Source organism: Sceloporus occidentalis, unplaced genomic scaffold (genome assembly GCF_023333645.1).
Source record: "Sceloporus occidentalis isolate IW3139 unplaced genomic scaffold, rSceOcc1.0.p SCAF_419, whole genome shotgun sequence".
Lineage (NCBI taxonomy): Eukaryota > Metazoa > Chordata > Lepidosauria > Squamata > Phrynosomatidae > Sceloporus > Sceloporus occidentalis.
Genome location: NW_028317399.1, coordinates 244,461 through 267,214, shown reverse-complemented (window position 1 = coordinate 267,214; position 22,754 = coordinate 244,461). Strand labels below are relative to the sequence as shown.

At 34.7% G+C, this 22,754-nt stretch overlaps 1 protein-coding gene across 1 annotated transcript in view; it reads left to right on the top strand.

Annotated features, from left to right (window-relative positions):
• LOC149272792 (peptidylaminoacyl-L/D-isomerase-like) overlaps window positions 1–22,754 on the top strand; it is a 29,827-nt gene that overhangs the window by 6,694 nt on the left and 379 nt on the right. The window contains exons 4-20 of the mRNA XM_089506743.1: window positions 873–1,004; window positions 1,266–1,321; window positions 8,328–8,357; window positions 9,741–9,770; window positions 10,660–10,689; window positions 11,596–11,625; window positions 11,788–11,817; window positions 12,524–12,553; window positions 12,674–12,758; window positions 13,844–13,873; window positions 15,017–15,067; window positions 16,303–16,332; window positions 16,419–17,630; window positions 19,449–19,496; window positions 20,378–20,422; window positions 21,609–21,638; window positions 22,325–22,372. Coding sequence (XP_089362869.1) covers window positions 873–1,004; window positions 1,266–1,321; window positions 8,328–8,357; window positions 9,741–9,770; window positions 10,660–10,689; window positions 11,596–11,625; window positions 11,788–11,817; window positions 12,524–12,553; window positions 12,674–12,758; window positions 13,844–13,873; window positions 15,017–15,067; window positions 16,303–16,332; window positions 16,419–17,630; window positions 19,449–19,496; window positions 20,378–20,422; window positions 21,609–21,638; window positions 22,325–22,372 — 1,947 coding nt within the window. The remainder of the gene's footprint in view (window positions 1–872; window positions 1,005–1,265; window positions 1,322–8,327; window positions 8,358–9,740; window positions 9,771–10,659; window positions 10,690–11,595; window positions 11,626–11,787; window positions 11,818–12,523; window positions 12,554–12,673; window positions 12,759–13,843; window positions 13,874–15,016; window positions 15,068–16,302; window positions 16,333–16,418; window positions 17,631–19,448; window positions 19,497–20,377; window positions 20,423–21,608; window positions 21,639–22,324; window positions 22,373–22,754) is intronic.

Here is a 22,754-nt window from a genome sequence, read left to right as displayed (position 1 = left end):
ACCATTTTTCTTTCATTAATTCCACCACATTAACCCTTTCTAAAACACATCTTAAGCATAACCCTTAGAGGCCCACTTGTGTTTTGTCATCCATTGGGTCCTGATTTTGGCTTTGAGAGAGCATGCTTCACCAAGGTCACATCTCAGCAGGGCTCCTTGTCTCCTCAGTGTTTACTTGAAAGAAACGTAAACATTTTAAGCTTCTGTAGAGCAGATAGTTTGATTGTAACTTCTACAGGGCAGAATCTGAATGCTTTATGACCAAACTCGTGACCTAGGATTTATGAATCCCAAAGCAGCATCTGTATATCGCGTGACCTTCAAAACCTGACATTGTCTCCAAATGTGGTGATCTGTACAAAAAAAATTAATAATACTTTTTTTCATTGTTTTGTTTTTAGGAACTGCTTTCGGACAAAATGGTGAGAATTTTGTTTTTTTAACATGAAATATTGGAATAGCGAAGAACATAAGCCCAGACAGCCATGACTGAATACATGCTTAGGAAAGCTTTTTGTTCCCTAGGAATTTGTTGATTCTTTTATTTAGGTTTCCATGAAAAAAAGGGGAACATTTGAGGATGTGTTCATTCTTTACCTGGGGGAGGAAATCATAGCTGGAAAAATCATGTGCAATAACGAAACTAACAAAAATTAACATGATCCCTTAATAATTAAATAAAATACCACAAAAAAATCTGGTGTCTCTTAGGCCTTTGAAGAACCAGAATTTGACTTGCTTGATTTATAGGTGTCTTTTCCTAACCCCAAAAAACTATGTATGGCATTGCTGCTTGAAGACATTCTGTCCTGTAGATTAATTGTAATTCCGTACATATATCTCATATATCTCTTTGTGAATTCTTCTTTCAGACTGTGGGGATTGCTTCCACCTGAGCTCGGGGGCAATTACCGGAATTGTCTTCTGTGACATCTTCATCACTGTGCTGATTGCCCTAACTGTGTATTTCATATCAAATAAAATCCAAAAAAAGAAAGAAGAAGGTAAGTAAAGCGAGATTTAATCTTGTAGAATGTGGTTTTTTTTGTTTGTGGTGAAACAGTATGCAGGGGGGGGGTGTGAAAATCGAACAATTGTATTTTATTAATGACAAATAAAATATGTAACCCAAAGCGGCATTTTAAATTTTGTTAATAATTTGGAGTAAATTGTTTTCCCTTAGAGATTGTTGAGTACTTTGTAAAATAAATGTAAAAAGTTAGAAATTAAACAATGTATCTATCAATTATCTTTTTCTCTTCCAGAAAGACATAGAAACAGCCAAAAAACTGAGTTGCAGGAAAGTGAACGAACTTACGAAGTGAGTTTAAGGAGCTGCCGAGTTTGGTATTTAAAGAAAGCCTGTGTTTTGTGCTACAACCGATCCAACAAGCAAAAAGCTTCCCACCTTGTACCTAGAAACTCAAAACTCTTTGGGTTAAACCATTCCATAAACCGCACGGTAGTAGCTGAGCAGCTTTGATTCATTTATTTAAGAATAATATTGTTTGATTCAACTGGATAGGCCAACTAATCCCTTCAGGGTTCCTTAGCCCCTCAGACCTGATGGGGTCCCCAAAGACCCTGATGTGAAAAAATGAAAAGTCGGAAGGAGAAAAGTCACGGTGACTAAGATCCGAGCCAAACCGAATACCCATCAACGTCAACAGGGCCAACTAAACAGAGTCTCAAATTCAATTCCATTTTAGCTGCCTGCCCTCTGGCTGGAACTCGGGGCTTTGCGAGTAGACTCCTCTCTTCATTTAACCCATTAACCCATTAAGATCCAGACAGCTTCAATACCTTTGAATAGTCTTACCACCCCCAGGGGCTTTAGCACATACCTCCTGGCATTAGCGAGTAACACCTTCTTGCTGCTACATCTTTGAATGTCTTTTAAATCCCCACTGTTTTTGGTGTAAAAGGATAAAACAAAGGACAAAAATAGAATAATACACATTACCAAGTATATACAGCTATGTATCAGAATGGCGTTAATGTCTTCATATGCAAGAAGTACTCAACTACAAACGTATCGATCGCTGACACTTTTGCTTTGAATGTATAACGTAGCCTATAAAGGTGGGGACGGAACACATCCCTTTGTAATCTCAGTGTATTTATCTGATATTTAAATGATACGTAAATGTTTGAGTAGACATTGCCTCTCCGGCTAGAAGTCACAAGGATTCCAGCATTATTTATTTATAAAATTACTATAGATTTCAGAGTCTCGTATAGTGGGAAAAGCATACAAAACCTGCTGGAAGAAAAAGGTGTCGGTGTCATCTCAGGTTTCTCGGTGCAGACAATGACAGCTGAAGATTTAGTGCCTATAAATTATTATAATAGAACGGCACACACATAAACATTATTCTTTACAATCCTTTATGCGATGGCCGGTAATCTAACACATCTGTATTTTTTTCCCTAGGAGCTTCAAGGACAAGCAAGGGACATCTATAATGACATTGGAAGGGCACGACGTTAATCCCTATCCATGTATCTGGAAAAAAAAAAACATGTCTGACTCAACCCATCATCAAAAGCAGTTAATGAGACAGTACCATGAGAAAAATAATTTTAAGGCAACTTGCGTGAGAGTTTTTAGAGCAGGGCTTTCCAGGGGTCTCCAACATATGGTAGTCCATGAGCTACAGGAATTGAAACCAGCCTAAAATGGGACGTAGCCAAGAGAGACATCCTACCAGCTCACGAGCCCCTCATAAAGCAAAGCCAGCTCACTTGCCATGCATTAAGGCCCAAAAAACAAAGCTGAGGCTATTTTGGCTTTAGCTTGCACTCTTCCTAACAAGCCAAGCCCAGAAGCCAGAATCACAATTTTTAAAATAAATTATCTCTGTTCAAGCAATTAAATATACGAAACATTAATGGTTGGCTCAAAAAAAACAAACAAAAAAAAAACATTTACATTATGGTAATTTAATTTTCCCTTGTAAGGGCTGATCGCCCTGACACTTGGGGGAAAACAGCAATATACTTCAAATTTCTGGCCATGACTGAATAAGAAAATGGCATTTCACATTATCTAAATATTCACTTTTTACACACACTTTTTATGTTATCTAAACATACATATTTTACACATACATTTCCCATTATCTAAATATACAACTTTTACGCATACATGTTACCTTATATCAACATACACCTTTTACACATACATGTTGTTACATTATCTTAACATACACCTTTTACACATACATTTCCCATTATCTAAACATACATTGATACACATACATGTTACACTATCTGAACATACACCTTTTACACACACATGTTACATTATCTGAACATACACCTTTTACACATACATTTCCCATTATCTCAACATACACCTTTTACATATACATGTTACATTATCTCAACATACACCTTTTACACATACATGTTACTTTATATCAACATACACTTTTTACACATACATTTTATGTAATCTAAACATACACGTTTTACACATACATTTCCCATTATCTTAACATTCACCCATTATACACACATGTTACATTATCTGAACATACACCTTTTACTCATACATTTAATATGATCTCAACATACTCCTTTTACACATACATTTTCCATTACCTAAACATACACCTTTTACACATACATGTTACATTATATCAACATACTCCTTGGACACATTCATTTCCCATTATCGATGAAATAATTTACACACACATTACACATTATCTGGACATACTAACTTTCTTAGTAGGCAGGACCATTTTTATTATAAATATAGTTGCTTTTTGTTTGTGTAAGCGCATGTATATTTATTGATAAATTGCTCCATATGATAATAAACATTGTTAAACTGTAACTTGTTTTTCCAATTATTATGACATATTGTTTCACTCTCAATGCTGATACTTTTGATTGTAATAGTACTATTATAAAAATTGAGAGGTACTTGGAGTTTTTCAGCGTACATTGCAGGTTTTCTCAGTATGACTCTCTGTTTTCAACATTTACGGGGGGGGGGGATTTGTATGATGCCTCGTCCTGGGGTTTATGCTTAAAATGCAGAATGTTGAGGGAATTTTGCAGTAGAGACGAATAACACCAGGTTACATAGTTACAATCCTAATCCTAATTCTGATATTTTTTTCTAATAACATCCTCTTTGTGGGTTTAATCTTTACTCTTGAAACTGTTGCACAGGAAATAAAACAGTAGTTTTCTGTGATATTTCTTTCCCCTTTCTTATACTTTGTCATTTTCCTCCCACCCGCTTCATCATGGCATCTAAAAGTTACGTCTTATTAAGAAATTGGAATTATTTTGGTTTATTTCTTTTAACTCTCTCTAAACCACAACATTTTCACCCACTCTTCCTTTTCCGACCCAAAGCACAAGGTTGGAATGTCAGTTTACAGTGAACAGCTTTAAATTAAACTTTTTTTACCCCACTAAAATCTTGTTTTTTATATGCTGTTCAACACTTGCAATTTTTTTACAGGTGGACATAAATGGAATATGTTGCACGTGATATCGCCATCTGGTGGCATTCAATGAGAACTGCATAAAAACACAACTAATTAAACTTCAAATAGATCACTGTAAAAAGTAAGAACTGCTTTGTTTTACAATAAATCTCATAGACTTTTCAGAAATTTTCCAAAATTTGACCCTACATAATGCATAGTTAAATTAGTTAGCCATTTCAAATATTATCCAGTGGGATTAACTATACATGACGCAGGGAAACCCCAGCCTTTCTTAGGGTACGAATGTTTTATTGTTAACACATTAAAAAAGACGTAGCTTTTAGGGCCTCAATGATCTCTTCTTCTGATGGAATCCTTCACAATGCTTTTTAAATCCCTCCAAGACCCTTCACTTTGTCCACCATCAGACAAACATTATGGATACTATACACTGGTTTTGCACCGTCTCTTTTAAAGGTTAGGGGTTAGAGAGTTAGGCATTTGATTTAGGGTTAGAGTGTTAGGAGTAGGGTAAGATGGTTAGGGTTTAGGGTTAGAGGGTTAGAAGGTTAGGGTTAGAGTTAGAGGGTTAGGGTTAAAGGTTAGAGGGTTAGAAGGTTAGGGTTAGAGTTAGAGGGTTAGGGTTAAAGGTTAGAGGGTTAGAAGGTTAGGGTTAGAGTTAGAGGGTTAGGGTTAAAGGTTAGAGGGTTAGAAGGTTAGGGTTAGAGGTAGAGGGTTAGGGTTAGAGGGTTAGAAGTTTAGGGTTAGAGTAAGAGGGTTAGGGTTAAAGGTTAGAAGGTTAGGGGTTAGTGTTAGAGGGTTGGGGTTTAGGGTTAGAGGGTTAGAAGGTTAGGGTTAGAGGTAGAGGGTGAGAGTTAGAGGGTTAGAAGTTTAGGGTTAGAGTAAGAGGGTTATGGTTAAAGGTTAGAAGGTTAGGGTTAGAGGGTTAGAAGGTTAGTGTTAGAGGGTTAGAGGGTTAAAAGGTTAGGGTTAGAGGGTTAGTCATTAGGTTTAGAGTTAGGGTTTAGGGTTAGGTTAAGGGTTAGGAAAGGGATTTAGGGGTAATAATTTCCGAGGTAGTAGCAGGTAGTAGGTAGAGAATGCAATATAGCAGCAGGAGATGTGAGCTGGAAGATAGATGGGGGATTTGATCAGCGGCATTACAAGAGCAATCAATGGGCATTACATGCATTTTATACACTAGTTTCTGCATGCTCGTTAATAAAAATTATAAATTTTTTGGGTGCTTTTCTCTTTATTTGGTGAGTTTTGGCACCAAGTAAGGTGGTTCTAACTAGTTTTCTCATGGGGCCTTATAATCAATTATTAGGCTGATCTCTATTTGATTAGAACTTTCATTAGTTTGGAAGATCCTGTTTGGAACACAACCACAAGGCCATGGGCTGCGCTAAATATTTGCTCCTGCTGTTCGGTTGCATCATGTGAAATGAGTTGGGTTAGTTTATTTCATGCTGATAAACCCTTTGGAGCTTAATCTTAAAAATAGACATCTGTCAGCAAAAAAGCCCCCAAAAAACTGTAAATTATGGACATAATGCTACAGAATATTGTGGTTTTGTGTTGAATTAAGGTGGCATGGCCAGGGATCCTGTTTTAGGTATAACATTTCTTATAATAGTACAGTTTTTTAGGCTATAAAGCTATAATTCAAAGTATCGACCCCCACCCTGTCTAGATAAATAGACTATATTAACATCTACCGCTTCTGTGGAGAGGCAGTTCCACTTATATACTGCCTTGACAACTAGAATTGTATGAATGGCATTTTAAATACATTTTGCATAATTTGTGCATTTGTATGTCTGTTTTGCCACCATTAAAACCCTTTTTTGGTGCCATTTCATAAATAGATACAAGAGATACATATTAAAAGAGCGTATGTATCAATATACATAGATACATCTATGAAAAGAGCGTATGTATCAATATACATAGATACATCTATGAAAAGAGCGTATGTATCAATATACATAGATACATATAGGAAAAGAGCGTATGTATCAATATACATAGATACATATATTAAAACAAACCCTTATACATTGTCCCCTATTACAGAGGGTATATAATAATGTATAGGCATCTGGGTACATCCACACAGAGCTAAACGTGTCACCTTCTGTTTAAATATCTAATGCAAATAGCTTTTTCTTCCCGTATGTTTTCCTTTGTTACACATCAGAATATTTCTCTGGCTTCGCAGGTTGATCGGCTGTCACCTGACGTTGCTCACCTGCTTGTGAATAGCTGGGGGGGAAATGGGAGCTGGGGCTGCTGAGTTGTGGGGGGGGCTTTGAGATTAACGTATCAGGTGCTGAGCTCAGGAATAAATACTTAGGATTCGGGACGCAGGAGGTAACTCGTCCACAGTCCCAGGAACCAGGTAAGCCTCTCGTCTCACCTGTATTTTCCTATCAGCATTTACGGAGTATTAAGTATTGGGTGTTCTAGAAGTTTGCGAATTGGAGAACATAGAAGCCCTAAGAAGTGCTACCTAACGAGACGATTATATATCCAGCAGAACGCAATATAGAGTTGTATCTGTAGCCGTCTATCATGATATAGAATGTCATCTATACTATATGTCATTCGAAATAGAATTATTTCTCTATAAGCTATGGGAACGAATGCCGTCTGCTATATACATATAATGGAATAAAATGCTTTGGGCCATGGAATGGAATGGTATCGGTCGGCCAGCTTCGGAAGAAGAAACCTTTGAGGTCCAGACAGTTTGCGTGACATTCTTTTCCCGTTTTGACCTTTAACAACGATATCAAACGGAATGTAATCTATATCATGGGCTAACGAACCAGGGGGTGAGGAGGATATGACCCCCATCCAGATTATTAGAAGAAAATAAAACTGCATATTTATGTTATCATGATGGGAAGGGGAGCTCTTTATACCCTGCGGAGCTTTGGCAGGGTTTTTACATCCCTAATAGAACGTTCAATTAATACTGTATTCAGTAGTGTTTTGTATGTATGAAATAGAATTAATGTAGAAACATAGAACCGGCAGGCAGATCGGCCCCATTTGGCCCCTGTCTAGTCTGCCCGTTTCTTCTGCTATAAAGTCTTAGATTCAGGAGCCATATGCCATATGGTCATTTCTTAAGTCAGTATGGCTCCGAATTCTAGAGGAGGTTCTGGGAAATCTCTTCTCCATAGTGATATCTCTGGTGGCATCTGAGAAGGTACTGTGGTGGAACGGAACATGGTCATGGTGGACTATGGTAGGAGCAGGCTAGAGAATAAAATCAGAGCTAAAAAGTAATATCAAATAGAATGCAATGCATAGGAAAAGAGAAACGGACAATTTCCCAACAACCAAATGGAAAAAACCCTATGAGCAGAAATAACACAATCATCCCAGAATCGTTAAATTCACCTGTATCACATTAAATATTCGTAAGCAATATATAGACCACTGGTCTATCCAGAATGGATTACATGCCGTAGGCAGAGGACAATGTTATTTAAATGTGTTTTATTTATTTATTTAATTTTTAATGTAATATTTTTTATTTTTTTTTAAAAGATCCAAAATGGGCTGGTTTTGGGGCCCAGTCCTATGGGCAGTTATCCTGTCGATTTGTTGTAAGTATATGTGTAATATAGGATTTATAATGCTTTTTTTTGTGTGGTTTAACATAACTGCAAATATTTGAGGGGGGAAGGTAATTATAGCGTTGGCCTTATATAAATTAAAAAAATATAGTGATATTACGAGCCTTCAGATCTGATGTTTTTATAGTGTAAAAAACATTTTTATACAAACATGAATTCCCACTTTCAGAACAAACATGATGTGGAAATCCCCTCCCTGATTCTTATACATTTCTTTTTTTAGGCAGAGGAGGTGATTCAACGTGGACTAAAGGTAATTTGAAAACAAACATTAGATTTCATTTAGAAGAAATGATATTCTCATGAATTGATACTATTATTATATAATATTTATTATGTATATTATATATATATTATTATTATTATTATATATTTATTAATATAATTTAAAAATTGACCTACCTTCAATCTGTTCCAAAATCTACTTATGTGTATGATGCTGTTGTGGGATATTGTGAATCATTTGAATATTATATTCTGAATTATTTTTTCCTTTCTTTGTTGAAACAGAATGGTCAATGAACGGAGGACAACAGCAAGAAGGCAAAGGAATGAAATGGGGTGAGTCCACGCACACCCTAATCACCCAAAATATGACTTATGATTTACTTGAACAAATGCGTTGGCTCGTTTAAGATCAATAACAAAAGTCATTCTACTTTTTCTTTCTTTCTAGAACAAGGCGGTACATTTTCTTGGGGAAGAGGTAATTAAATTGCCGAAGTGATAACTACACACAGTGATACATTTTTTTGCCAGACTATGATTATAATTGTAATCAAATAATGTTTCCCATTTCAGAAGAATAAATAATACTTAGATAATTTCTTTATAGGTGAAGGAGGTCAGTTTCATGGCTCAAAAGGTAATTTGGAAAATCATATTATCTGTGTGTTTTTTAATAGGAAAATAAAATGAACAATTTAATTCCTCGCATAGAAAAGGATAATTTTAAATATATATATATATTTGAAAGCTATTTTCTTTCATTCATCTTGCATTTGTATGGTTTATTATATTTGGAATGAGCGATTTCTTCAGTTGACACCAAAGAAGCCAATTTTATGTTAGCTAACCAGGTGGAATTACTTCCAACCATCTCTCTATCCTCCTCTATCCAATCCCCACCCCACCTGCTTATTGCGTATTTACCTCCCCATCGTGATCATATGGTGAAAGTTTTGTTTCATCATCGGGGAGATTGACAAACTCAAATGCCAACACTCATGCTGCCAACTTTTAGGGAATCCACCTGTTATTAAAAAAAAACAAGATTTCCAGAGGACTAATTTACTTTTTTTTTAATAAAAAATTGAAGGAGGGAGTTCCGAAGAGAAAGGAGGAATGAAATGGGGTGAGTTCATCGTAATACATGATTACATTTTATTTTTTGTTGAATCGTTTCAGAATAAGGACAATGTATCTAAATCATTCTACTTTTCTTTGTAGGACACGGCGGTAAATTTTCATGGGGAGAAGGTAATTCCAGTACTGAATTTTATAATAATTTTATAACATAATAAATGCAGTGATAGGAGAATCAGTGTATTTCAGGTTTTTTTTTAGAATTCCCATTTTCAGAACAATAAATACTACTTACGTATATTCTTTACTTAGTCTTATATTTTAATTGTAGGTAAAGGAGGTCCCATTCCTGGATCAAAAGGTAATTTGGAAAGTCACATTATTATTTTTTTCCATAACTAGCAATTATGGAAAAACATTTTTCAATTAAATTCCAATTTTTGAATGATGTTTCCTTTTTAATGGTTTATTATTTGGGGGATGGGCAGTTTCTTTAGAATTTGCATTACAGCAAAGACGTTCATTAGATCATTTTAGAGCCATTGATTGAAGAATTTTCCTCCTTTATTTATCTTTAGCTGAGTAGGGGGGGGGCTGGGAATATTTCCCTTAATTTTCTCTATACTCCCCCATCCCATCACGTCTCCTAGCCCTAACCTCTTATTTCATTTCTACAACCCCATCCTAAATCATAACGTTATGGAATAGGCTGGGGTCAAAAGGCAGTCGCTGCTTAGTAAATAGAATCTCCTACCTCCCAACATATTGGATGAGAGACCTTCATTTAGGAGGCAAAGTTTGAACGTTGGATCGCTATTACGAGTTTTGAAACCCACGGCGGTTACTATTGGCGTAGAGATAAACTAAATCGAGAATGGCTTTACCTTCAAGTCGATAAATAATGTTGAGTTGAGTCTGGCTAATTTTTTGTTGAGTTGACCTTCATATTGTGGTCGTTGAACATTTTGTTTCAAGTCTCACGCATGTCATTGACAAACCCAAAAGCCAAAACTCATACCCGCCAGCTTTTGGAGAACCCACCTTATTCTTATAAAATTACATTTTCTGAAGACTAATTGATATTTTTTTTAAATTAAACAGAATGGATGATAGAAGGAGAGATTCCTGCCGGAAAAGGAGGAATGCAATGGGGTGAGGACACATACCATGTACTCCATGAACAATTGTGTTGGCTCATTTTCCAAAAAGCAAACCATTTTGAAATAAATCTATTTTTGTTTTTTTTGTAGAACACGGCGGTAAATTTTCTTCAGAAGAAGGTAATTTAATCGCCGAAATGACAAATACACACAGTGATACAGGAATCGGTGTATTTCACTTTTTTCCTAAATAGAATTATAATTGTGTTCAAATAATCTTTCCCATTTTGAGAAGAATAAATTTGGAAAATCATATTATCTCTTTTTTTTATAATAGGAAAAAAAACTTCCTCGACGCATAGAAAAGGATAATTTCAAATATATTTATATATTTTTTTTTAAGCTAATTTCTTTTATTCATCTTGCATTTGTATGGTTTATTATATTTGGAATGAGTGGTTTCTTCAGTTGACACCAAAGAAGCTCATCAAACTGTATTACATTTTTGGAAACCCATTGATTTGTAGAATGGTCCCCCCCTTTCCCCCCCGTGCCAATTTTATGTTAGCTGAACAGGTAGAATTATTTCCAACCATCTCTCTTTACTCTTCTATTCGATCCCCACCCAACCTGCTTATTGCGTCTTTACCATCCCATCCTAAATCATATGGCGGGGAAGTGGTTGGGCTCAATAGGTAGTCAATGACTAGTTAATGGAACCCCCTACCTCCTAACATTTTGGAAAAGAGAATTCTTTTTCATTTACAGAGGAAAAAATGTTGTTTGTGAATTGGCCCTCAAATTGTGAAGGTATAGTTTTAAACTCTTATCGGGGAGATTGACAAACTCAAATGCCAACACTCATGCTGCCAACTTTTAGGGAATCCACCTGTTATTAAAAAAACCAAGATTTCCTGAGGACTAATTTACTTTTTTTTTTAATAAAAAATAGAAGGAGGGAGTTCCGAAGAGAAAGGAGGAATGAAATGGGGTGAGTTCATCGTAATATATGATTACATTTTATTTTTTGTTGAATCGTTTCAGAATAAGGACAATGTATCTAAATCATTCTACTTTTCTTTGTAGGACACGGCGGTAAATTTCCGTGGGGAGAAGGTATTTCCAGTACTGAATTTTCTAATAATTTTATAACATAATAAATGCAGTGATAGGAGAATCAGTGTATTTCAGGTTTTTTTTTAGAATTCCTATTTTCAGAACAATAAATACTACTTACGTATATTCTTTACTGTAGGTAAATATATATTTTTATTGTAGGTAAAGGAGGTTCCAATTCTGGATCAAAAGGTAATTTGGAAATTCACATTATTTATTTTTTCCCCCATAAGAAAGAACTCGCCTTTTTCTTATAAAATGACATTTCCAAAGGACTAATTTACATTTTTTTTAAATAAAAAATAGAAGGAGGGAGTTCCGAAGAGAAAGGAGGAATGAAATGGGGTGAGGATACACATACCATGAACAAACGTTTTGGCTCATTTAAAAAAAAAAAAAAACCATTTTGAAATAAATCTATTTTTTTGGTAGGACATGGCGGTAAATTTTCATGGGGACAAGGTAATTACGTAGTTGACATTATATAAATATAATAAATGCAGAATGCCAGGAACCAGTATGTTTTATTGTTATGTCTTAAAAGATTATAATTGGAAATGTTTCCCATTTTGAGAACAATACAAACTATTTAGAGATTTTCTGTAATGGGTCTAATAATCTCTTTATAGGTAAAGGAGGTCCCATTCCTGGATCAAAAGGTAATAACGGAAACTCCCATTATTCATATTTTTTTGTAATTTGACTTTTTTTCATGTTTTTAAATGTTATTTTAATTTTGTATATTAAACAGAATGGATGATACAAGGAGAGATTCCTGCAGGAAAAGGAGGAATGAAATGGGGTGAGGATAAACAAACCATGAACAAATGCTCTGGCTCGTTTTACAAAAAAACGCACCATTTTGCAATAAATCTATTATTTTATTTTTTTTTTGTAGGACACGGCGGTAAATATTCGTGGGGAGAAGGTAATTACAAAGCTGATATTATAAACCCAATAAACACAGTAATACAGTGACCAGTTTAAATTATTTTTATGCTTTAATAGAATTATAATTCTATAAAAAAATAATGTTTGCCATTTTCAGAACAATAAAAATCACTTAGAGATTGTCATTAACGGGTCTAGTAATCTCTTTATAGGTAATGGTGGTGACCGGTCTGGATCAAAAGGTAATCTGAAAACTCACATTATTCCTTTTTTTTGTAATTGGAAATCAATGTTTCAATCCAATTCTGCGAGGGATAGAGAATAATATTTTTTAAATATTTTTGAATTCTATTTAGTTAATTTTGCTTTTTATGATTATAACTTTTTGGGAATGAGCAGCTTCTTTCAACATCAGATATGAATTAGGTTCTTAAATCCTTGAGCATGGAGATTTTACACCCCTGTGCCAATTACGTTTTAGTTGAGAAACGAACTGGGCAGACCCCCCCCTTAATTATCTCTCCCCTATCCCATCACCCCTAAACAATATGGCGGGGGAGGTAGCTGGGGTCAATAAGCAGAACTGCCTGTAGGTTACTATTGAGGTAGATATAACTTTTTACGTTGAGAAAAGGTGTTGAGTTGATTCTTGCAAATTTTGGGGTGAATTTGTGATAAAATTGGGGGCTATTGAAAATTGTAATATTTGTTACAATTCACATGAGTATAATTTCCCCAAAAGCCAACACTTTACCCCATCCTAAGATATTTATAGTTGAGTGGCCTGTGGTCATTAGGCATTCTTCCTCCTAACTAATTGGATGAGGGACCTTCACATTTACTTGTTTTGGGGTGAGAAAAATGTTTACATTGTTTCGCTATTATGGGTTAAGGTTGAAACTCACTGTAGCTTAATATTGATGTAGATATATATTAAAATCAGAGTTGCTTTTCTTTCAAGTTGACAAAAGACGTGGCGTCTCTTTAATTTTTAGGTCAGCTGGCATTAAAATCATGGTTCTCAAAAATACCCGGTGTTAATTTAAAATGACGCTTTCTAAAGTCTACATTTTTTGAATTAAACAGAATGGAGCGTAGAAGGAGAGAGTTCAGAAGAGAAAGGAGGAAAGAAATGGGGTGAGTATAGACTGACGGCACAAATGAAGATGAACTTGTGTTGACGCGTTTCACAACACCACCAAAGCACTTAAATCAATCTGCTTTAATAGAATTATAATTCTATATAAAAAAAAAATGTTTGCCATTTTCAGAACAATAAAAAAACACTTAGAGATTTTCATTAACGGGTCTAATAATCTCTTTATAGGTAAAGGTGGTCACCGGTCTGGATCAAAAGGTAATCTGAATTTTTCTTTTGTAATTGGAAATCAATGTTTCAATCCAATTCCGCGAGGAATAGAGAAAAATATTTTTTTATGTGTATATACATTCAATTCAGAGTTACTTTTCTTTCAAGTTGACAAAAGACGGGGAGTCTGTTTAATTTTTAGGTCAGCTTGCATTAATATTATGGTTCTCAAAAATACCCGGTGTTGATTTAAAATGAAGCATTTTTTGAATTAAACAGAATGGAGCGTAGAAGGAGAGAGTTCGGAAGAGAAAGGAGGAAAGAAATGGGGTGAGTATAGACTGACGGCACAAATCAAGATCTACTTGTGCTGACGCGTTTCACAACACCACCAAAGCACTTAAATCAATCTGCTTTTGTTTGTAGGAGACGGCGGCAGATTTTCGTGGGGAGGAGGTAATTACAGCGCTGATATTATACAAATCTCATTTAATCTTCTTAGAAGTGTAATTTCAATTAAAAAAAAAGTTTATCATTTTTAGAACAATAAAAAAATACTAAAAAATAGTAAGATATTTTCTCTACTTGCTCATTATAGGTAAAGGAGGTCCCCATCCGGGATCAAAAGGTAATTTTTATTCTCAATTAGAAATCAGTGTTTCAGTCAATGTTTCATTAGGCGCAGCGAATGATATTTTAAAATATTTTTGAGTGTTATTTGCTTTATTTGATTATTTTTGGTTTTTTCTTTAGATTTTTACTTGACATTAATAGGTTTATCAGATTGTATTAGATTGTTTATAACCATGTCTTGAAGAATTTGTACCCCTTGTGTCAAGTGAAGTTTACTTGATCTAGGGGCAATAGCCTCTCCTCAGTTGTCGTTATTAGTTAATAGAACCCCCTACTTCATAACGTATCAGATGAGAGGCGAAACTGACAACTAATTGATCATTGGGATAAATTAAAAGTTGCTTATCTTTGACAAAAGAAAAGTTGAGTCTGGCTACATTTTTGGTGAATTGGCACTCAAATTGTGGTTATTGAAAATGTCAATGTTTTGTTCCAATAAGCGTGATTGAGAAACTCAAAAGCCAACACTCATACCCCCAGTATTTAGAGAAATCACCCTATTATTAAAAAACTACATTTTTGTAAAGACTAATTTATTTTATTTTTTTTGTTCAACAGAATGGATGATAGAAGGAGGGGTTCCTCCAGGAAAAGGATGGATGAAATGGGGTAAACTTAACAAATTTGTCATTTGTCATTTTTAGTCGCCGACAAATGTCATCGTTTGTTTTATGATGATAACAAAACCTTTTAACATCAATCTACCTTTTTGTAGGACAAGGTGGAAAACACCCATGGGGAAAAGGTAATTATAGCACAAATATTATATATATATATATATATATATATATATATATATATATATATATTTATTTTTAAATTTATTTTTTATTCCTTAAAATATCACAAACTTAACTTCTACCACTCATACCCTCAACTGTTAAAGAATGTACCCCGTAATTTTAAAACTAAAACTAATTTACATTTTTTTTTATTCAACAGATTGGACGATAGAAGGACAAACGAAATGGGGTGAGGAAGATTAACAAATAGTTTTTTAATTAGAATAACTGCACTACAATGACAATTGAAATACAATCTTATATTTGGACTTTTTTTTTTGTAGAACATGGCGGAAAAATTCCATGGGGAGAATGGGGTATGTTAGTGTGGAACGATTGTTGGTAGTGGTATGCCTTAAAAATACATTTCTACACAATTATCAATTCCCATATAAGAATATCACATGTTATTTGGAAATTATCTTTATAATCCTTATACATTTATTTTTTGGGGTAAATGAGGTTTTAAGATTTCCTTTAAATTTCTTTAAGACAAAAATAAATAAATAAAGATATTAATAAAATATTTTTTATATTTATATCATTTACATTTTAAGAACAGTTCATAGAATTTAGAAATCTTTCTACTAAGCTATAAAAATTTCTTTATAGGAAAAGGAGGTCAATTTCCTGGAATAAAAGGTAATTTGGAAATTAGAGCACATTTTCAGAATCTCTTATGCAAATCCGATGTTGCCGTTTAATCTGACACCTACTCGTGCTAAAAGAATATGTGCTCTCGGGTTATTTATGTATTGATAATATTGATTTGGTTATATCTACAAACCATTAATTGCACTCACTGGTATGTTAAGCAAATAAAACATTTAAGATCTGTTTTATTTATTTATTTATTTATTTATTTATTATAGTTTCCTCTTTAATCTCAGAATAAACTGCTTTTTTCAGTTTATCGGGCAGCAACCTATCAGTACCTGCTTGTCTATCACATGATTAAATATCCCCAGCAAAAATAGTGAACAGTAGTTTGACATCTCTTTTACTAAATAATATTATTATAATATAATAATACTAAAATAATACTATTTTTTTTCTTTACAGGAAAAGAAGGTTATTTTATGTGGAGACCAGGTAATATAAAAAAAGCTTTGACCTCACCATGACAAATCAAATATACTTTCGTAGTTTTGACACGTTACACTATTTTTCTTTTGCAGGTTTCAAAGGTGGGGCTACAGTTGGCAGAAAATTTGTCACCACATTCCTGCAGAATCACGGATCCAACAAAATTCCTCAAGTGGAGTTCCTAATTACCGGCATCTACCCCTCCACTCTGGTCATGCTTACCATTAGCAACACTGATTTCCGGAAAGAAGTGACGGTCAAAAAAGGAGAAACTGTATCCGTTCCTATCAAAGAACCCATAGAGATGCTCGGAACGGACACATCCCCCAGATCAGTGGTCATTGAAGCCGATCATGGGGTGACAGTTGTTTCACGTAGTTCTAAACCTGGCAGTTCTGATACAGCTTTGCTTTACCCAGTAGACTGGTGGGGAATTCTCTATTACATTGTTACACCCCCGTGGGGACCTGACACAGAATATAAAGAGTTTGCCATCATCTCCAATGACAAGCCAACAAATGTCGATATCTATCTAAAAGGACATGTGAAATTCCAAGGAAAGGATTATCCGAAGGGAAGCATTCTACGTGTCACCTTGCAGCCTCACCAAGCCATCCAGATTCAGAGCAAAGACGATCTGTCGGGCACTAAGGTAGTAGCCCAATATCCGGTATCAGTCCTAAGTGGGCACACATGCGCTCAGAAAAATGGAAACTGTGGCCATGTCTACGAGCAGCTCCTACCAGTGGAACGCTGGGGAGATACCTACTTTGTTCCCGGTCTGTCCTTCCAGCCTAAATCAGACATTGTGATGGTTATGGCTTACAAACCCACTGAATTTACATACCAATCTGGGACCAAAAAAGGACAGAAAACCATAAATGAAGGAGAAATGGTCACCTTTGATGTCTCACCATCATTCCCTTTGTCTCTGCGTTCTAATAATTATATTCAAGTCCTTTTGTTTGGCACTGGTGGATCCTTCCCACCTTTTCTCTCTAATGCACCTGATATTATGAGTTTTGGTCTTAAATATGTAATCCCTGGGCAAAACAACGTTGACAACAATGAGGGTGTTATTATAATCAAGATGCCGGGTCAGTCAGGAATCACTATCGACGAAAAGGCTCCAAAAGGAATTCAGTGGAGAAAGTTCCCAGGATCAGAATACTCTTGGGGAGAGTTTAGATTACCCCGTGGCTTCAGTTTTCACACCATAGAGCACCCCACAATGCCATTTGGACTCCTCAGCATTGGTTACTCTCCAAGTATGAGCTATGGGTCTATCGCACCTTGTCTTAAAGGTAAGCACCGTGTCTCGAAATTATATATGAAGGCTGTGCAATTCCAAAAGATCAAGATCTAGTCCAGCAGGTTGTTGGAGAATGTAAACATTTAAGAGCCATAAGACATAGGTTTCCTGACACTGAATCATAACATAACGAAGAAGAATCAGTCTTATTGCTCAACCAGTACATAATTACTCAAGTAAAATAAAGAAAGAAACTATTATGCTCCAAGGGTCCCCATTCCGACCTAAGCTACTTGGCACATCACTTTTTATAGTTCTATTTTTTATAAACCATAAAATTGAAGCATTTTATCAGAAGTTGATGTCGATTGTATTTGTATATAATAATAATAACGTTAATCATATACTTATAACAGTAGATATGATGTAAAAAAGCTTCTTTACTGAGTTGTACAAATCCATTTATAGGAAGAAGTGGCCCAGTTCCTGGGAGTAAAGGTAATTTGGATAACTGGAAAATTTGGGGAGTGTGATATTAATTATTTTTTTTTACAAAATTCTAGTATTTTCTGCAGTTTTTGAATTTGGGTATCTAATCTACTTCTGCTACTTTATAAGGATCACATTTAAAAAAATATATAAATTGAATATATAAAATACATTATTCTGTGTAAACACCCCCCCCCACACACGTATCAGGTACATTGAATATCTTTTAAAAACAGAATGGACAGTGGAAATGGAACAAGGAGGTGGAATCCCATGGGATAAAGGTGAGTAGAGAAATTGTACTTTTATTTCATTCTTAAGCGCCAATCCCAGGCCAAGGTCAACAGAAGTCGACAGCTCCTGTTGAGTTCTTGGAGAGTTGTGTCCAGATTTAGCTTCATGACTCTTTAACGTGTTTAATGATGGAGTTTATCTAGCAGGAAACTTCTCTAAAAATTCAAATGAAGACCCATACATAGCATTGAGATATTATTGACTGTTTGATGTTTCTTTATAGGACAAGTATTTCCACTTCCTGGATCAAAAGGTATCATTCGATTAACAATATGAAGCACAGATGTAAAATGGGAATATAGAACTTAATGATGTGAAGCATTTTGGTTTGTTCTAATCGTTCTAATCGTGCAGAAGACACATCATGTTTACAGAATTAAATATCAATAGGCTCTACGCAATTCCCCGTTATTAGTATATAATTGGTTATGCTAATATTACTAAATTTAGACCAAAGCAGGAACCACTCCCATATTAAATACATTTTATCTTCTCAATTTACCCAAATTAAATTATATTGTGATGATCATGTAAAAGACCATGTTATATTATCCTTTTTTTGGATTAAATAGAATGGACCGTGGAAATGGAACAGGGTGGCAACGTTCCATTTGGACCAGGTAATTATAGTTCTAATACTAGACAATCAAGAAGAATGCAGAATGATTAAGAACCATACATAGTATGAAGATATGATCTTTATTGACCGTTAAATGTTTCTTTATAGGACAAGTATTTCCACTCCCCGGAACAAAAGGTATCATTCCATTAACAATAGGAAGTATGGATATTCCAAGCTGTTTTGTTATTTAGAACTGGCATTCGTTTTAATCCGAATGATTTGTTGCATTTGAGTTCGTTTGGGATTTGGATTTGGGAATATTGTGTATTTTGTGCACAGGACATGCCGTGTTTATATAATTAAATATCAATAGGCTCTACTCATTTCCAATATATTACTATAATATTGATATTAATATAATAATGATATTACAAAATGTTCTCAATATACTTAAATAAAATAAAATATAATGTGATGAGCATGTAAAAGACCATGTTATATTATCCTTGTTTCTGTATTAAATAGACTGGACCGTGGAAATGGAACAAGGTGGCAAAATTCCATTTGGACCAGGTATGGCTATGAAATCAATATGAATTCCGAATGATAATGAGACCAATTCTGTTTGCTGTGTAACACTTAGGGTCTCCAGGTCTCTGTAAAACATTCTGTTTACCATATTTTGACCTGAAAATAGGTAGGGGCCCTAGTTTTCTGCTGAAATAATCAGAAAGATCCTGCAAAGTTCATAGCGAGAATTTGAGTTGGGTTTATGTTCACTATCATGATTAAGCCAACAAATATGATGACTTTTAATTAATAGAGGACTTCTTGAACTTTCTGTAAAACTAGAAACTTAGACCATACATAGTGTTGAGATATAATATTTACTAACTCTTAAATGTTTATTTATAGGACAAGTAGGTCCGCGACCTGGAACAAAAGGTATAATTGTGTTAACAATATGAAGTGTTCGTTTTTCAAGTCGTTTTTCTATTTTAAAATTACATTAATATGAGTTAAAATATAAAAGTTTTAAAAATTAATAATATGAAGCACTTGGTTATGTGCAGATCATGGATCTGGGGATATTGTATCAAATCCCTCTCCATCTTTTGATTATCTGCCAATGATTTATTGGTATTTTCTGGGACTTTGGGTATTTAATATGGAACCCCCCATCCCTACACTCCCTGACTGAAAGGAAATTCCAGCATCTGTATCAAAAATAATTCTACATGAAAAAGGTATTTATCGCCATGCTCCATTTCACTGGGATGTAAGTTTTACACCCAAAAAGACATTTGAGATAAATGACTATATAAATTGGTAAACGGTTGTATATTAAAGGAAATAAATAATACAAAAAATAATTTTATCATCTTAATTTGAAATACAATGTTATAAGGTGATAGTTGAAAAGATCATGTTATGTTTTTTTCTGCATTAAACAGAATGGACCGTGGAAGTGGAACATGGTAGCCCTCCACTGGGACAAGGTAATTAAATCTCCGACAATAGATATATTGGCACAAGGTACTTACTCTGCAAAAAAAAATATAGGGGCTCTTGATTAAAGCTGAAATATTGAAACCTCCACAAGAAACTCTTTGATGCCAATTTCAGTCCAATATCAGCAGAACCCGATGGCTTTATGTAGATTTTACATTAAGACAGACGGCATCTGAACTGCGGAATTACCTGCTGAGTTCATGGCAAGAATCTGTGAGGGTTGCATCTAGGCCTTGTTGTATTAAGAATTGCACCAGGTCTAATCCAGAAAATGCCACCCACCGCCTGCTCCGTACCACCATCCTTACTGCTGAGTGCCAGGGTATGACGTCTTATCCCAGTGCTTTGCCTCGGAAATGAACTTGGCACGGTTCTCCTTGGTGGTAATGGGCTCGTCGTAGGGGACCAGTGATCTCTCATTGAACTAGCCTATAGAACCTCAGACCTACAGGAAGCCCTGTGAAGGGGCAGAGTGGCTTTGGGCCTGCTACCCTAGACCTAGGCCTAGTCAACCTAAGCCAAAATATACTTCTGCATCTAAGATCACTACCATGATTTCCCAAATAAATATTTCACATCTAACCTGTTACTAATGTTAGTTAGTAGAAAACTTCTTGACATTTTCATAAAAATCTGAAAACATCCATATATGGTATTAAGATATAACCATTACTGTTATCTATTTCTTTATAGCCCCAGAAGGTCCACTTCCTGGAACGAAAGGTATAATTCCATAAAAAATATGAAAATATGAAGTATTTTTTATTTTAAAATTATATTATTTTTAATAAAAATTTGCCAAAATCGATGATAGGAAGCAACGGTTTTACGCGGATCATGGTTTTGGGGATATTATACCTTAATTCTTCTTTTTATCTGAAAATAAATCAAAGTCTTAAAAAGCATTCTACATAAAACCGGCATTTTGTGCAGGTGGCTGCCATGTTTTATGAGTGCAGACACATTTCACTGGGGCGTAAAGTTTCTTGTTTCCCCCACAAAAAATATTTGAGATAAAGAACGATATAAATTAATAGATGGTTGTATATGAAATTTAAAAAAAATAAACAAATACACAGAAAAAAACTTTTACCAAAGTAACCCCCAAAAATGTGATGTTATGAGAATTTTTACAACACCATGATATCTTATCCTTTTTTCTTCATTAAACAGAATGGACGGTGGAAATGGAACAGGGGCCAGGTAATTATAGCTCTGATGTTACATACTTTGGCACACGGCCTACCCAAAATTCCACCTCAAAAAATGAGGCCATGTGTCTAAGTCCATGATTATGATTAAACTAAATAAATATTTTAACTGTAACATTTATTTTCATAAAATAAAACAGAAATATAATATTTACTGAATGTTTCTTTATAGGTCAAGTACGTCCACTTCCTGGAACAAAAGGTATAATTCCATTGACGATAGATTTTCGCAGCTGTTAAACTATAGAACTTTTCTCAACTTGATTGAATGAGGCATTTGGTTTGGTAGTGGTCTTGGACTTGGAGATATTGTAAAACATTCCTCATCTCCTTAACGTTATCTGGATATCTTGGGTTTGGTTTAATCATAATATGAAAAACGTACCATCTCTATACTCTCTACTGAACATGTATGTACGAAAGAAAATGTCCACATCTACATCACCCCTTAAAAAATATGCTACTTAAAAGATGTATTTTGTAGAGTTGACTATTATGTTTCCAGGGTTGATCATGCAAAATAATAATAATAATAATAAATTAATCATAATAATAAAATCCATATATTTCCCCAATAGAAAACACATAGACCAAAGAGTATAATTTTAAGTTGCTTTAAGTTGTTTGTGATTCCAAACTTTAAATGGCCATGTGATACTTTTTTATTGCCCCAAACAGAATGGACGGTAGAAATGGAACAAGGAGGTGGACTTCCATGGACGGAAGGTAATGCTGTTTTTAAATATGCTGTTTGATTTTATCTCTAAAAAGTTCAACTACAAATTTCCATTAAAGGAAATATATCACTAAATACATCATATAAAAATAGAATTAACACAATTATCATTTAAATGATGTAAAATTATATCTTCCATAATGAATCCTTCATGTATCTTTCTAGACAAAGAACGCCCACTGTCGGGGACAAAAGGTAATCGGCAAACATTAGAAATGGATTTATGTGAATAGTAAGCCTGGAATTCCCATTAGACATATCAAACCAGAAGTTAATGGAGAGCAGTGGTAGGGAGTGGGCATTTCGGAACATTACCCCAATGCACGTAGAAATAGGAAACTGACCCAGAGACTCTGGAGACATGGAGCTTCC